This window comes from Petromyzon marinus, chromosome 69, assembly GCF_048934315.1.
Source record: "Petromyzon marinus isolate PM22_M1 ecotype Great Lakes invasive population chromosome 69, UKy_Petmar_22M1.pri1.0, whole genome shotgun sequence".
NCBI classification, from domain to species: domain Eukaryota; kingdom Metazoa; phylum Chordata; class Hyperoartia; order Petromyzontiformes; family Petromyzontidae; genus Petromyzon; species Petromyzon marinus.
The window spans coordinates 3971651-3987570 of record NC_133735.1 but is presented as its reverse complement, the minus strand read 5'-3'; the positions used below and the strand labels follow the sequence as shown (position 1 = coordinate 3987570).

The window sequence follows — 15920 nt, the reverse complement described above, 5'->3', positions numbered from 1 at the left end:
CCTCGTCGGCCGAGAGGATGACTGCATCATCCCTCTTTTTCAAACTTGCGAGTTCAGAGCGCTCGTCTTTGCTGATGTTACTCATGGGTGTCTTAGCATTTCTAAGGATGGTGGCAATTTCAGCTCTAGCAACGTCTGTTGGGATGTGTCCCAAGCCTTTGAGGGCTACGTCGACCTGGGAGATTGATCGTAGGCAGGCTAGCCTAAATGTTTCTAACCGGCGGAGATGCTCCATTAGCGGGGTCCACGTTTCGCAAGCGTAGAGAAGGGAGGGAATGACCATGGCCGAGAAGACCTGAAGCTTAGTGCGGAGCGACAGACCAGGTAGCTTCCACACAGCGTTACGCAACCGATGAAAAGATATTGCCACTCGACCGATTCGGAGTGAGACCTCTGCTGTTAAACCGGAGTCGGTCATAAGCACACTGCCCAGGTATGGGAAACTCTCCACTCGCTCCACAACTGCTCCATCACCGATTAGGAGTTGTGGGGGTGGAGTGTCCGATGGTACAAAATACCCAGGCAGGTGCTTAGTTTTGGTGGGGCTGATGGTAAGGCCCCATCTCTTAGTAGCACGTTCCAGTCTCAACAGCAGCGTCTCCAACTCTTCCTCTGAATGAGCAGCTATTACCAGATTATCGGCATACATAACGTGGTTGATCCATAGGGAGCCATCCCTTGACCGCACCCGGGCATCGATCAGCCTCCCATTGTACCTGTACCAGCCACCACCGCTACACCAGGTTCTCATTTGAGGCCGAGTCGACCTAGTGGAGGCCCAGGACCTTTTCAGATAATCCTCACGGCTGGCGATTATCTGAAAAGGTTTTTGTGGCGTAGCGTAGCGCTAACCGCTACACTGCCGCTCCCCACTAGCAACACAAAGACAGAGATCCCCCTGTATAGCCTTGGACCCGGGTTCGATTCCCGCTCATAAATGTCACCAGTGGGGACATTCATCTGAACCGGTCCTGGGCCGTCGACAGAACGCGGCCAATTTGAGTAATGGGTTGCCATGTTCACGCGATGTAACACAACAACAACAACACCTCTGCTGCTGCTGCTGCTGCTGCTATTGATCGCTAAAGCCTCATTGCAACTGCTGCTCCTGCCGCGTGTTATTGTAGCGTCAGGGGGGCGACCAGACGCTGCTCTACCGCCTTGCGCCGGTCTCGCGGCGTTGACGCCCTCCCCCCACCCCCCCCCCCCCCCCCCCCGATGTGTCCGGGCAGGCTGCCGGTGGCGCCAGCGGCGCCACCGGCAAGGAGCGGCGGCCTCCGCCGGCGAGCCCCGCGCAGCGCCCGCGGGTCGCCTGTGAGCAGCCGGTGCCGACGGGCAAAGCCGCGGAGGGCGGCGACGGCGCCCTCCCGGCCCCGCTTGCGCCGGGCGGGGAGGGCGCCAGGGTTGTGGCGTCACCGCGGCACCATCAGCAGCACCAGCAGCACAACCATCAGCATCAGCGCCCGATTCTTCTTCATCATCATCATCATCAGCAGCAGCAGCAGCTGCAGAAGCAGAATCAGCCGCTGCTGCTGCTGCAACGGCAGCAGAATCATCCGCAACAGCAGACTTGTCACCAGCAGCAGCAGCAGCAGCTTCAGCAGCAGCAACAGCAGACTTGTCACCAGCAGCAACAGCAGCTTCAGCAGCAGCTTCAGCAGCAGCAGCAGCAGCAGCAACCTTCCCAACAGCTTCACAACCACCACGACCGCCCCCAGCACCAGCCGCCGATCTGGCACCCGCAGGCGGAGCCGCCGGCGACGGGCGGCGCCTGCGGGGTGACCCCCCCGCGGCGCTGGCCGGCGCCCGGCGACCACGGCGGCGGCGAGGAGCCGGCGCCGCCCGCGGCGGCCGCCGCCCTGCCGACGCCGCCGCACCGCCGCCACCGGCGGCGGCACCGGCTGGGCGCGAGCGACGGGGAGGAGGGAGAGCCGGAAGTTCGGAGCGACGCCGCCAAGGACGAGCCGTCGCTCGCCGCCGACGCTTCTCCCGCGCCGGCGAGCGATGCCGGCGGCGGGGGGGGGGCGCCCTCGCCGCCGCCGCCGGCGCCGTCGCCGCCGGCTCCCCCGGCGGCTCCCCCGGCGGCTCCCCCGGCGGCTCCCCCGCACCGCGCCGAGCGGCCGGGGGGTGCCGCCGCCTCGGCGGCGGACGGCGACGCGCGGTCGGTGCTCGGGGTCGAGCCGGAACCGGCGCCGGCTCGCGATCCGGCCGCCGGCCCCGGTCGCGACGACGCCGCGGACGCCGGCGCCGTCGATTTGGTCGTCTCGGAGCAGATGCCGGAGGAGACGGCGGCGGCGGCGGCGCCGCAGCGGGAGGCGGAGCCGAGCCGAGCGGACGACGGCGCGGGGGAGGAGCCGCCGGCGCCGCCGCCGGAGGGCGGCCGCGGCGCCGCCCCTCCGGACGCCGCCGTGGCCGTCGCGGCGAGCGACGGCGATGAACTCGCGGCGGAACCGCCGGCGGAACTGCCGCCGGCGCCGGAGCCGCCGCCGCCGGCGATTCCGCCGCCGGACGAGGAGGAAGGGGAGGGGGGGGCGTCGCCCCCGTCGGCGTCGGACGCCGACGGGGGCGACGCCCGGCCCGGCCCACGTGCCGAGGACGGGCGGCCGGAGGGCGCCGGCAACGGCGGAGGAGGGGACTCGGGGCGACGCCCGGCGCCGGCGCCGGGCGGTTGCCGGCGCCCGGCCGGCGCCGGCGACCGGGCGCAGGCCCAGCGCGAGTGTGCCCAGCGTGAGTGTGCCCAGCGTGAGTGTGCTCAGCGTGAGTGTGCACAGCGTGAGTGTGCTCAGCGTGAGTGTGCTCAGCGTGAGTGTGCCCAGCGTGAGTGTGCCCAGCGTGAGTGTGCACAGCGTGAGTGTGCACAGCGTGAGTGTGCACAGCGTGAGTGTGCACAGCGTGAGTGTGCACAGCGTGAGTGTGCTCAGCGTGAGTGTGCTCAGCGTGAGTGTGCACAGCGTGAGTGTGCTCAGCGTGAGTGTGCTCAGCGTGAGTGTGCACAGCGTGAGTGTGCACAGCGTGAGTGTGCACAGCGTGAGTGTGCGCTGCGCGCCGTGTTCGCCCGGCAGCGCGGCAGTGCGGAGGAGCGGTGGGCGGCGCTGTGCGGGGTGGCCCCGGCGCCGCCGCCGCCGCACGGCTACCCCCGGTTCATGACGCACACCGGGGCCTACGTGCTGCACGGCAAACCCTACAGCCGCCTGCAGGTTCCCACGGTGAGCGCCGGCACCTGTACGTCGTGTGTACGCTGTGTGTGTGTGTACGGTGTGTGTGTACGCTGTGTGTGTGTGTGTACACGCTGTGTGTGTGTGTACGGTGTGTGTGTACGCTGTGTGTGTGTGTGTACACGCTGTGTGTGTGTGTGTGTACGGTGTGTGTGTACACGCTGTGTGTGTACGGTGTGTGTGTGTACACTGTGTGTGTGTATACGGTGTGTGTGTGTGTATACGCTGTGTGTGTACACGCTGTGTGTGTACACGCTGTGTGTGTACGGTGTGTGTGTGTACACTGTGTGTGTGTGTGTATACGGTGTGTGTGTGTGTACACTGTGTGTGTGTACACGCTGTGTGTGTGTACACTGTGTTTGAACACGGTGTGTGTGTACACCCTGTGTACAGTGAGGGAAAAAAGTATTTGATCCCCTGCTGATTTTGTACGTTTGCCCACTGACAAAGAAAGGATCAGTCTATAATTTTAATGGTAGGTTTATTTGAACAGTGAGAGACAGAATAACAACAAAAAAATCCAGAAAAACGCATGTCAAAAATGTTATGAATTGATTTGCATTTTAGTGAGGGAAATAAGTATTTCACCCCCTATCAATCCGGAAGATTTCTGGCTCCCAGGTGTCTTTTATAGAGGTAACGAGCTGAGATTAGGAGCACACTCTTAAAGGGAGTGCTCCTAATCTCAGCTTGTTACCTGTATAAAAGACAGCTGTCCACAGAAGCAATCAATCAGATTCCAAACTCTCCACCATGGCCAAGACCAAAGAGCTCTCCAAGGATGTCAGGGACAAGATTGTCGACCTACACAAGGCTGGAATGGGCTACAAGACCATTGCCAAGCAGCTTGGTGAGAAGGTGACAACAGTTGGTGCGATTATTCGCAAATGGAAGAAACACAAAAGAACTGTCAATCTCCCTCGGCCTGGGGCTCCATGCAAGATCTCACCTCGTGGAGTTGCAATGATCATGAGAACGGTGAGGAATCAGCCCAGAACTACACGGGAGGATCTTGTCAATGATATCAAGGCAGCTGGGACCATAGTCACCAAGAAAACAATTGGTAACACACTACGCCGTGAAGGACTGAAATCCTGCAGCGCCCGCAAGATCCCCCTGCTCAAGAAAGCACATTTACATGCCCGTCTGAAGTTTGCCAATGAACATCTGAATGATTTAGAGGACAACTGGGTGAAAGTGTTGTGGTCAGATGAGACCAAAATGGAGCTCTTTGGCATCAACTCAACTCGCCGTGTTTGGAGGAGGAGGAATGCTGCCTATGACGCCAAGAACACCATCCCCACCGTCAAACATGGAGGTGGAAACATTATGCTTTGGGGGTGTTTTTCTGCTAAGGGGACAGGTCAACTTCACCGCATCAAAGGGACGATGGACGGGGCCATGTACCGTCAAATCTTGGGTGAGAACCTCCTTCCCTCAGCCAGGGCATTGAAAATGGGACGTGGATGGGTATTCCAGCATGACAATGACCCAAAACACACGGCCAAGGCAACAAAGGAGTGACTCAAGAAGAAGCACATTAAGGTCCTGGAGTGGCCTAGCCAGTCTCCAGACCTTAATCCCATAGAAAATCTGTGGAGGGAGCTGAAGGTTCGAGTTGCCAAACGTCAGCCTTGAAACCTTAATGACTTGGAGAAGATCTGCAAAGAGGAGTGGGATAAAATCCCTCCTGAGATGTGTGCAAACCTGGTGGCCAACTACAAGAAACGTCTGACCTCTGTGATTGCCAACAAGGGTTTTGCCACCAAGTACTAAGTCATGTTTTGCAGAGGGCTCAAATACTTATTTCGCTCATTAAAATGCAAATGAATTTATAACATTTTTGACATGCATTTTTCCGGATTTTGTTGTTGTTATTCTGTCTCTCACTGTTCAAATAAACCTACCATTACAATTATAGACTGATCATTTCTTTGTCAGTGGGCCAACGTACAAAATCAGCAGGGGATCAAATACTTGTTTCCCTCACTGTACATGATGTGCGTGGCGTGTGCGTGTGCGTGGCGTGTGCGTGGCGTGTGCGTGGCGTACGCAGTTCGCTCCACCGCCGTCGCTGTCGGAGCCCCTCAAGGAGCTCTTCCGCATGCAGGAGGCAGCGCGCAGAGCCCTGCGCCTGCAGCAGCTCGTCGAGAGGGTGGGGGCACCACCAGCGACACAAACACCACCAGCAACACCGACAACAACAACAGCCGCCATTCGCCACAACCGGTGACGTCACCACGACGCTTGTGCCAGGCCATGTGCACCTTGAGGCCACGTGAAGTGTCGAACGCCCGCCGGCAGGAGGTCACGGGGCAGACCCAGGTGCCACGGGTGGACTGACTGAGATGACTGGCCGATGCACCACCTGTGCCCCCTACTGTGCCAACCTGCTGTGATTTAGCCACCCGGCGCTCCGCTCGTTTTTGTGAGCGTCGCTCCTCCGCCCTCCGTTGTTGTTGGAGGGCGACTACCTCCAACTGCCCAGTAGCGTCCTTCATGAGCCTCCTCCACAGAGGCCGATCTTGACACCGCTGGTACCAGTCATCGGCAAGTCCACTCAGCTCCACGTCCTCCTGTACCACGTCACTCCATCTCTTCTATAGCCCGTGCCGCGCCCGTTTAGCCCCCTCGATCCGGCCGAACAAAAGCTGTTTCGGCATGCGGTGGCTGGGCATGCGGGCTACATGACCCAGCCAACGTAGCCTTGCCTGCTCGAGGAGCTCACCGATGGGACTTCATCCGCATCTTTCAAGGATTTGTGAGCTCACACAATCCTGCCTGGTTAAGCCCAGGATGGATCGTAGGCAGGCCAGCCTGAATGTTTCTAACCGGCGAAGATGTTCCATTAGGGGGTCCACATTTCGCAAGCGTAGAGAAAGGAGGGAATGACCGTGGCCGAGAAGACCCGAAGCTTAGTGCGGAGCGACAGACCGGGTAGCTTCCACACAGCGTTACGCAACCAATGAAAAGATATTGCCGCTCGACTGATTCGGAGTGAGACCTCTGCTGTTAAACCGGAGCCGGTCATAAGCACACTGCCCAGGTATGGGAAACTCTCAACTCTCTCCACAACTGCCCTATCACCAATTGGGAGTTGTGGGGGTGGAGTGTCCGATGGTACAAAATACCCAGACAGGTGCTTAGTTTTGGTGGGGCTGATGGTAAGGCCCCATTTCTTAGTGGCACGCTCCAGTCTCAGCAGCAGCGTCTCCAACTCCTCCTCTGAATGAGCAGCTATTACCAAATCATCTGCATCCATAACGTGGTTGAGCAATAGGGAGCCATCCCTTGACCACACCCGGGCATCGATCAGCCTCCCACTGTATCTGTACCAAATGGAAATTCCTCCGGTACAGCTATTGAAGGCTTCACGAACTACGTGGTCAAAATAGATGTTAAATAACTTGGGGGCCAGAGGACATCTGTGTCGCACCCCAAGGTGTACAGGGAATGGCTCTGACTCCCGGCCACGTAGTTTTACCCGGGCCCGCTCACCATCATGAAGGTCCTTAATGATCGTGAATAGAGGGGCAGGGGACTCCGAAAGCAGAGATGTAGGTCTTGTTGGAATTCCCTACACCTCTACTGTAGCAGATGGACAGAAACTATGGCATCTGTGCAGGACCGCTCTTTCCTGAAACCGCATTGGGGCTCCGCAAGCCTCTCCTCAGCGTGGCTAGCAAGGCGATGTTGAATAATCCTTGCCAGGATCTTTCCCGGCACACTGAGGAGTGAGATGCCCCTGTAGTTGTTACAGTCTATGCGGTCCCCCTTCTTAAAGAGGGGGACCACCAGGGCATCCTTCCAATCCTGCCGAACCCGTCCAGTGGTCCAGACTGTTGTTATGATGTCTCATAGGGCAGTCTGTGCACAAACGCCACCCTCCCTCAACATTTCGCTTGGGAGATCATCTCTGCCCGGTGTCTTTCCTGGTCTCAGACTCTGGATCGCCTTCAGTACTTCCTCAACAGATGGCACCTCAGCCAGACACTAACAGGGGGTGACTTCCTCCACCAATATTTGAGGCACCGCAGCCTCAGCAGGGTCATCCCCGTTCTTTCCCCTAATGATGATTATAGGTGTGGCACTGAAAGTTACTTTTTTGATGGAGTTAAGGAGCGATTTGTGATTGCGGGCCACTGAGGGAGACTCCATCTCCTCAGCAACCCGCGACCACCACCCATCCTTGCAGCGCCTCACGGCTCTCCATTCTCCGACGGATTCTGTAGCTGATGAGAGTGGGCCTGTTGCTTTTTCTCAGCCAGCTTGAACACCTCCTCTGTCAGCCAGGGTCTCTGTGGAGGTCTGGACCGCGTACCCAAAGCAGCCATTGCAGCTGCATGAGCCACAATCCTAAACCTTGCCCATTTCCCTTCGACATCAGGAAGAGTGGGGGACGATTCCAATCCCAGCTGCAAGTGATGATGAAATTCTCGCTTGCAACTTTCATCAGATAACTGAGACCAGGCCACTTTATGTTGGAATGGGGTCCTGGGTGTACACCCACCACCGGAGTGGAAGAATGGCAGGCGCATCTTACAGATGACAAGTCAATGGTCAGTGGGCAGATCGGCTCCACGGTAGGTCCGGGTGTCAAGGACATGGGCCCGCATCCGCTGTTCCGTCACTATGTAGTCCAGCAGATGTTCTTGCTTGGACCCGACATGCATCCATGATGTGGTGTGGATGCGCCGATGCCGGAACAGCGTGTTGGTAATTACAAGCCCATGGGCTGCACAAAAATCGAGCAGCCTCCTACCGTTGTTCTTGAGCTGATCTGGCCCATGCTTTCCAATCACTCCAGACCAGGTGCTAGCATCATGACCAACTCGGGCATTGAAGTCACCCAACAAGATGACTCTATCCCGAGGGGCCACTTTAGCTAGCACCTGTGACAGGAGGTCATAGAAGGCATCTGACTCATCGGTCTTGCCTGCATCCCTCCACGGATGTTCGTCTTCAGTGGGGCATAAGTAACCACGACTACCACTCCAAGGCGAGCCCAAAGTAGCCTGGGGCTTACTGCTTCCCACACCTCACCGCCACACTCCCACGCCCCCTTCATTCTTTTGTTCAGAAGAAGAGCCACTCCCTGTTGTTTGGCAGACTGCTGCCCCGAGTAGATGACTGTCCACCCCTCATGATGGCAGGAGCCAGAGCCGGTCCACCGGACCTCCTGTATACCACAGAGATCCAGGCGGTACCGGTCCAGCTCCCGACAGAGAAGTGGCAGCCTCTCCTCCGCAGTGAGCGTTCGAACATTCCACGTGGCCACACGAAGTGGCTTTTTGTTGTTTCTGGAGGAGCCCCGAGGGTAGAGATTCAATCTCCTGGCTCCGCCAATTGGGGTTTGGCCTGGAGACGTCATAGACGCCTGTCCCCCCGGGGCCTCCGTCACAAGCTTATTTATTAAATTTTGTGGTCGTGGTTTAGTGGTAATTAATTGAAGGTGGAAGGGTTACCAGCCCCTCGCACCTGTCCAGAGCCCCCATTTAGCCAATCGGAATTGGCCCTCCCCCCACGGCACTGCCCACCACAGCGTTGCCCGTCCGGCACCACTGGGAGGTAGGGGGTTGTTTTGCCGGACACCAGCTACAGCAGCACCACCCACTCTCCCACTCACGCACCCACCCACTCTCCCACCCACTCTCCCACCCACCTACTCACCCACCCACTCACCCACTCACCCACCCACTTTCCCACCCACTCACCAACTCTCCCACCCACTCGCACACCCACCCACTCTCCCACCCACTCTCCCACCCACCTACTCACCCACCCACCCACTCACCCACTTTCCCACCCACTCACCAACTCTCCCACCCACTCACACACCCACTCACTCTCCCACCCACCCACTCTCCCACCCACCCACCCACTGTCCCACTCACCCACTGTCCCACCTACCCACCCCCGTGTGTGTGTGCGTGCAGGAGAAGCTGGTGCTGTCGTGTGAGCAGGAGGTGCTGCGTGTGCACTGCCAGGCAGCGCGCCGTCTGGCCAAGCAGGGGCTGCCCCTAGCAGCCTACGCAGTGCTGGTGCACAGAGACCTCGCCTCGGGGGAGCGCGTGGGTGCACGCTCGCTCGCTCGCCTAACCACTCACACACACACTCACTTGCTCACGCACACACCCACTCACACACACACCCACTCACACACACACTCACACACACCCACTCACACACACACTCATCCACTCACACACACTCACACACTCACTTGCTCACGCACACACCCACTCACACACACACACTCGCACACTCACCCACTCACACACACACACTCACCCACTCGCACACTCACCCACTCACACACACACACTCACCCACTCACACACCCACTCACACACTCACTCACCCACTCAATCGCACACTCACACACCCACTCACACACACACTCGCACACTCACTCACCCACTCACACACCCACTCACACACCCACTCACACACACACCCACTCACACACTCATTCACCCACTCACACACACACACTCACCCACTCACACACCCACTCACACACACACCCACTCACACACACACTCACCCACTCGCACACTCACCCACTCACACACACACACTCACCCACTCACACACCCACTCACACACTCACTCACCCACTCACTCGCACACTCACTCACCCACTCACACACCCACTCACACACCCACTCACACACACACCCACTCACACACACACTCATTCACCCACTCACACACACACACTCACCCACTCACACACCCACTCACTCACTCACACACACTCACACACTCACTCACCCACTCGCACAGTCACTCACACACACACACTCATTCACCCACTCACACACACACACTCACCCACTCACACACCCACTCACACACTCACTCACCCACTCACTCGCACACCCACTCACAACTCACTCACCCACTCGCACAGTCACCCACTCACACACTCACTCACCCACTCACTCGCTCACCCACTCACTCAATTACTTACCCACTCACTCACCCACTCACTTACCTGCTCACTCAGTCACCCACCCACCCACCCACTCACTCACCCACTCACTCACTCACACACTCACTCACACACTCACTCAGTCACCCACTCACTCACCCACTCACTCACCCGCTCACTCAGTCACCCACACACTCACACACTCACTCACCCCCCCACCTCGTCCCCCCACCTTGTCCCCTGCTCCACGTATCTTCCCCGTGTCCCCCCCCCCCAGCAGGAGGTGGAGGCGGATGAGGAGGAGGAGGCGGATTATGAGGAGGAGGAGGAGGAGGAGGAGGAGGTGGTGGACGAGGAAGTGGACGACGATGAGGACCTGGAGCGGAGTCGCCGGAGTCGCCGGCGCCGGCGACGGCGGCAGCAGCGGCAGCAGCAGCAGCGGATCCCTTGTGTGGAGGACGTGGAGAAGAGATATGAGAACGTGAAGGTAGTGTAGTGTGTAGTGTATAGTGTACAGTGTGTAGTGTTGTGTGTGTGTATAGTGTAGTGTGTGTGTATAGTGTAGTGTGTGTATAGTATAGTGTTTGTATAGTGTAGTGTGTGTATAGTGTAGTGTGTGTATAGTGTAGTGTGTGTATAGTGTAGTGTAGTGTGTAGTGGAGTTTATAGTGGAGTGTGTAGTGTAGTGTGTAGTGTACACCAGAAGGAGGTAAGGGGTTGTTTTGCCAGACATAAACCACGACCACAAAAATGTAATAAATAAAAGCTTGTGCCAGGGGCCCTGGGGGGACAGGCGTCTATGACGTCTCCTGGCCAAACCCCAATTGGCGGAGCCAGGAGATTGAATCTTTACCCTCGGGGCTCCTCCAGAAACAACAAAAAGCCACTACGGATGGCCACGTGGAATGTTCGAACGCTCACTGCGGAGGAGAGGCTGCCACTCCTCTGTCGGGAGCTGGACCGGTACCGCCTGGATCTCTGTGGCATTCAGGAGGTCTGGTGGACCGGCTCTGGCTCCTGCCTCCATGAGGGGTGGACAGTCCTCTACTCGGGGCAGCAGACTGCCAAACAACAGGGTGTGGCTCTTCTTCTGAATAAGATAATGAAGGGGGCATGGGAGCGTGGCGATGAGGTGTGGGAAGCTGTAAGCCCCAGGCTACTTTGGGCTCGCCTTCCCATCAACCAGAGGCGAGGAGTGGTGGTCATGGTTACTTATGCCCCCACTGAAAACGAACATCCATGGAGGGATGCAGGCAAGGCCGATGAGTCAGATGCCTTCTATAACCTGTCACAGGTGCTGGCTAAAGTGGCCCCTCGGGATAGAGTCATCTTGTTGGGTGACTTCAATGCCCGAGTTGGTCATGATGCTAACACCTGATCTGGAGTGATTGGAAGGCATGGGCCAGATCAGCTCAATAACAACGGGAGGAGGCTGCTCGATTTTTGTGCAGCCCATGGGCTTGTAATTACCAACACGCTGTGCCGGCACCGGCGCATCCACACCACATCATGGATGCATGCCGGGTCCAAGCAAGAACATCTGCTGGACTACATAGTGACGGACCAGCGAATGCGAGCCCATGTCGTTGACACCAGGACCTACCGTGGACCTGATCTGTCCATTGACCATCGACTTGTCATCTGTAAGATGCACCTTCCATTCTTCCACTCCGGTGGTGGGTGTACACCCAGGACCCCATTCAAACCCTTAGTGGCATGGTCTCAGCTAGCTGATGAAAGTTGCAAGTGAGAATTTCATCATCAAGTGAGAATTTCATCATCAAAGTAACCTGCAGCGCCACACCCATTACCATCATTAGGGAAAAGAACGGCGATCCAATCTCTGACCCCCAGGAACAGGTTTGCAGAATTGCTGAGCATTTCTGTGAGGTCCTGGGGGAGGGGAAATCCCACAGCCAGGAAAACATCGTGGCACAAAGTGAGGATGACCCTGCTGAGGCTGCGGTGCCTCTAATATTGGAGGAGGTCACCCCCTGTGAGTGGCTGGCTGAGGTGCCATCTGTTGAGGAAGTACTGAGGGCGATCCAGAGTTTGAGACCAGGAAAGACACCGGGCAGAGATGATCTCCCAAGTGAAATGCTGAAGGAGGGTGGCATTTGTGCACAGACTGCCCTACATGACATCATAACAGTCTGGACCACTGTACGGGTTCGGCAGGATTGGAAGGATGCCCTGGTGGTCCCCCTCTTTAAGAAGGGGGACCGCACAGACTGTAACAACTACAGGGGCCTCTCACTCCTCAGTGTGCCGGGAAAGGTCCTGGCAAGGATTATTCAACATCGCCTTGCTAGCCACGCTGAGGAGAGGCTTGCAGAGTCCCAGTGCGGTTTCAGGAAAGGGCGGTTCTGCACAGATGCCATATTTTCTGTCCGTCTGCTACAGCAAAGCTGTAGGCAATTTGAACAAGACCTACATCTCTGCTTTATTGACCTGGTCAATGGCTATGATACCATCAGTAGGCCTGGGCTCTGGGTTGTCCCTAACCCTCTGCTCACGATCATTAAGGAGCCGGGTAAAACTACGTGGCTGGGAGTTGGAGCCATTCCTTGTACACCTTGGGGTGCGACAGGGATGTCCTCTGGCTCCCACGTTATTTAACATCTATTTTGACCACGTAGTTCGTGAAGCCTTCAATAGCTGTACCGGGGGAATCTACATTTGGTACAGATATAATGGGAGGCTGATCGATGCCCGGGTGTGGTCAAGGGATGGCTCCCTATTGCTCAACCACGTTATGTATGCCGATGATTTGGTAATAGCTGCTCATTCAGAGGAGTAGTTGGAGACGCTGCTGCTGAGACTGGAGCGTGCCACTAAGAGATGGGGCCTTACCATCAGCCCCACCAAAACTAAGCACCTGCCTGGGTATTTTGTACCATCGGACACTCCACCCCCACAACTCCCAATCGGTGATGGGGCAGTTGTGGACAGTTTCCCATACCTGGGCAGTGTGCTTTTGACCGACTCCGGTTTAACAGCAGAGGTCTCCGAATCAGTCGAGCGGAAATATCTTTTCATCGGTTGTGGAACGCTGTGTGGAAGCTACCTGGTCTGCCGCTCCGCACTAAGCTTCGGGTCTTCTCGGCCACGGTCATTCCCTCCCTTCTCTACGCTTGCGAAACGTGGACCCCCCTAATGGAACATCTCCGCCGGTTAGAAACATTTAGGCTGGCCTGCCTACGATCCATCTTGGGTTTAACCAGGCTGGATTGTGTGAGGAGCTCACAAATCCTTGAAAGATCTGGGCAAGGTCCCATCGGTGAGCTCCTCCGACAGGCTGGGTCACGTAGCCCGCAAGCCCAGCCATCGCATGCCGAAACAGCTTTTGTTTGGGCGAATCGAGGGGGCTAAACGGGCGCGGCATGGGCTAGAGAAGAGATGGAGTGATGTGGTACAGGAGGACGTGCAGCTGAGTGGACTTGCCGATGACCGGTACCAGCGGTGTCAAGATCGGCCTCTGTGGAGGAGGCTCGTGAAGGACGCCGCTACTGGGCAGTTGGAGGTAGTCGCCCTCCAACAACAACGGAGGGCGGAGGAGCGACGCTCACAACAACGAGCGGAGCGCCGGGTGGCTAAAGCACAGCGGGTTGGCACAGTAGGGGGCACAGGTGGTGCATCAGCCAGTCATCTCAGTCTGTCGACCCGTGGCACCTGCTGGGTCTGCCCCGTGACCTCCTGGTGCACCTAGCCTGGCACAGTAGGGGGCACAGGTGGTGCACCAGCCAGTTCATCTCAGTCTGTCGACCCGTGGCACCTGCTGGGTCTGCCCCGTGACCTCCTGGTGCACCTAGCCTGGCACAGTAGGGGGCACAGGTGGTGCACCGGCCAGTTCATCTCAGTCAGTCGGCCCGTGGCACCTGCTGGGTCTGCCCCGTGACCTCCTGCCAGCGGGCGTTCGACACTTCACGTGGCCTCAGGGTGCACATGGCCTGGCACAAGCGTCGTGGTGACGTCACCGCCACTTAGTGGCGAATGGCGGTTGTTGTTGTTGTTGTTGTGTACGTGTGTGTGTGTGTGTGTAGCCTGGCACAAGCGTCGTGGTGACGTCACCGCCACTTAGTGGCGAATGGCGGTTGTAGTTGTAGTAGTTGTAGTGTACCCCCCTAGATGAATTGTGCGTCTCTCCCCCGCGCCCCGCCCCCCCAGACAGCGGTGTTGATGCGCCAGCAACAGGAGGCGGCGGCGCTGAGTGCGGTGCAGCGGCTCGAGTGGCTGGTGAGGGCCGACGAGGCGGACGGCGCCGCCCCCCGGCGCCACGCCGAGGACGTCTCGGACTTTTACGTCCCCACGGTGGACGTCAGCGACGACTTCGACCTGCTGCCCTGCTGAGTCGGCCAGCCAGTCAGTCGCCCAGCCAGTCAGTCGCTCAGTCACCCAGTCAGTCACCCAGCCAGTCAGTCGCTCAGTCAGTCACTCAGCCAGTCAGTCGCCCAGCCAGTCAGTCGCCCAGCCAGTCAGTCACCCAGTCAGTCACTCAGCCAGTCAGTCAGTCACCCAGTCAGTCACTCAGCCAGTCAGTCACCCAGCCAGTCAGTCGCCCAGTCAGTCACTCAGCCAGTCAGTCACTCAGTCACCCAGCCAGTCAGTCACTCAGTCAGTCACCCAGCCAGTCAGTCACCCAGTCAGTCGCCCAGCCACCCAGTCACCCAGCCAGTCACCCAGCCAGTCAGTCACCCAGCCAGTCAGTCACTCAGTCAGTCACCCAGCCAGTCAGTCACTCAGTCAGTCACCCAGCCAGTCAGTCACCCAGTCAGTCGCCCAGCCACCCAGTCACCCAGTCAGTCACCCAGCCAGTCAGTCACTCAGTCACCCAGCCAGTCAGTCACTCAGTCAGTCACCCAGCCAGTCAGTCACCTAGTCAGTCGCCCAGCCACCCAGTCACCCAGCCAGTCACCCAGTCAGTCACCCAGCCAGTCAGTCACCCAGCCAGTCAGTCACTCAGTCAGTCACCCAGCCAGTCACCCAGCCAGTCAGTCACCCAGCCAGTCACTGAGCCAGCCAGTCACCCAGTCAGTCACCCAGCCAGTCTGTCAACCAGCCAGTCACCCAGCCAGTCAGTCACCCAGCCAGTCACCCAGCCAGTCACCCAGCCAGTCACCCAGTCAGTCACCCAGCCAGTCTGTCACCCAGTCAGTCACCCAGCCAGTCAGTCACCCAGCCAGTCAGTAACCCAGCCAGTCAGTCAGTCAGCCACCCATCAAGTCAACCAGCCAGTCACCCATCAAGTCACCCAGCCAGTCACCCACCCAGCCACCCACCCAGCCACCCACCCACCCATCCAGCCACCCTACCTGAGGTCGACTCAACGCCAGTGGAGTTTGTGTGCTGTGTAAACGTCAACACTTGGAGAGACAAAGCGGGGGTGGCGTTGGTCTCCTCCCTGCCACACCACACACACCCATACACACACACACACACCACACACACCCATACACACAGCCACACACCACACACACACACCACACACCACACACACACCACACACACCACACCACACCACACACACACCACACACACACACCACACACACACACCACACACACACCACACACACCACACCACACACACACCACACACACACACCACACACACACCACACACACACACACCACACACACCACACCACACACACACACACCACACACACCACACCCACACACCACACACACACCACACACACACACACACACCACACACACCACATACACACACCACACACACACCACATACACACACCACACCACACA

General features: G+C 58.0%; 1 protein-coding gene across 1 annotated transcript in view; it reads left to right on the top strand.

Annotated features, from left to right (window-relative positions):
• The window catches only part of LOC116957059 (uncharacterized), a 45321-nt gene extending 30819 nt beyond the window's left edge, over positions 1-14502 (top strand). The window contains exons 9-13 of the mRNA XM_032978978.2: positions 1233-3206; positions 5272-5370; positions 9152-9286; positions 10433-10639; positions 14320-14502. Coding sequence (XP_032834869.2) covers positions 1233-3206; positions 5272-5370; positions 9152-9286; positions 10433-10639; positions 14320-14502 — 2598 coding nt within the window. The remainder of the gene's footprint in view (positions 1-1232; positions 3207-5271; positions 5371-9151; positions 9287-10432; positions 10640-14319) is intronic.
• Positions 14503-15920: the final 1418 nt, after the last annotated feature.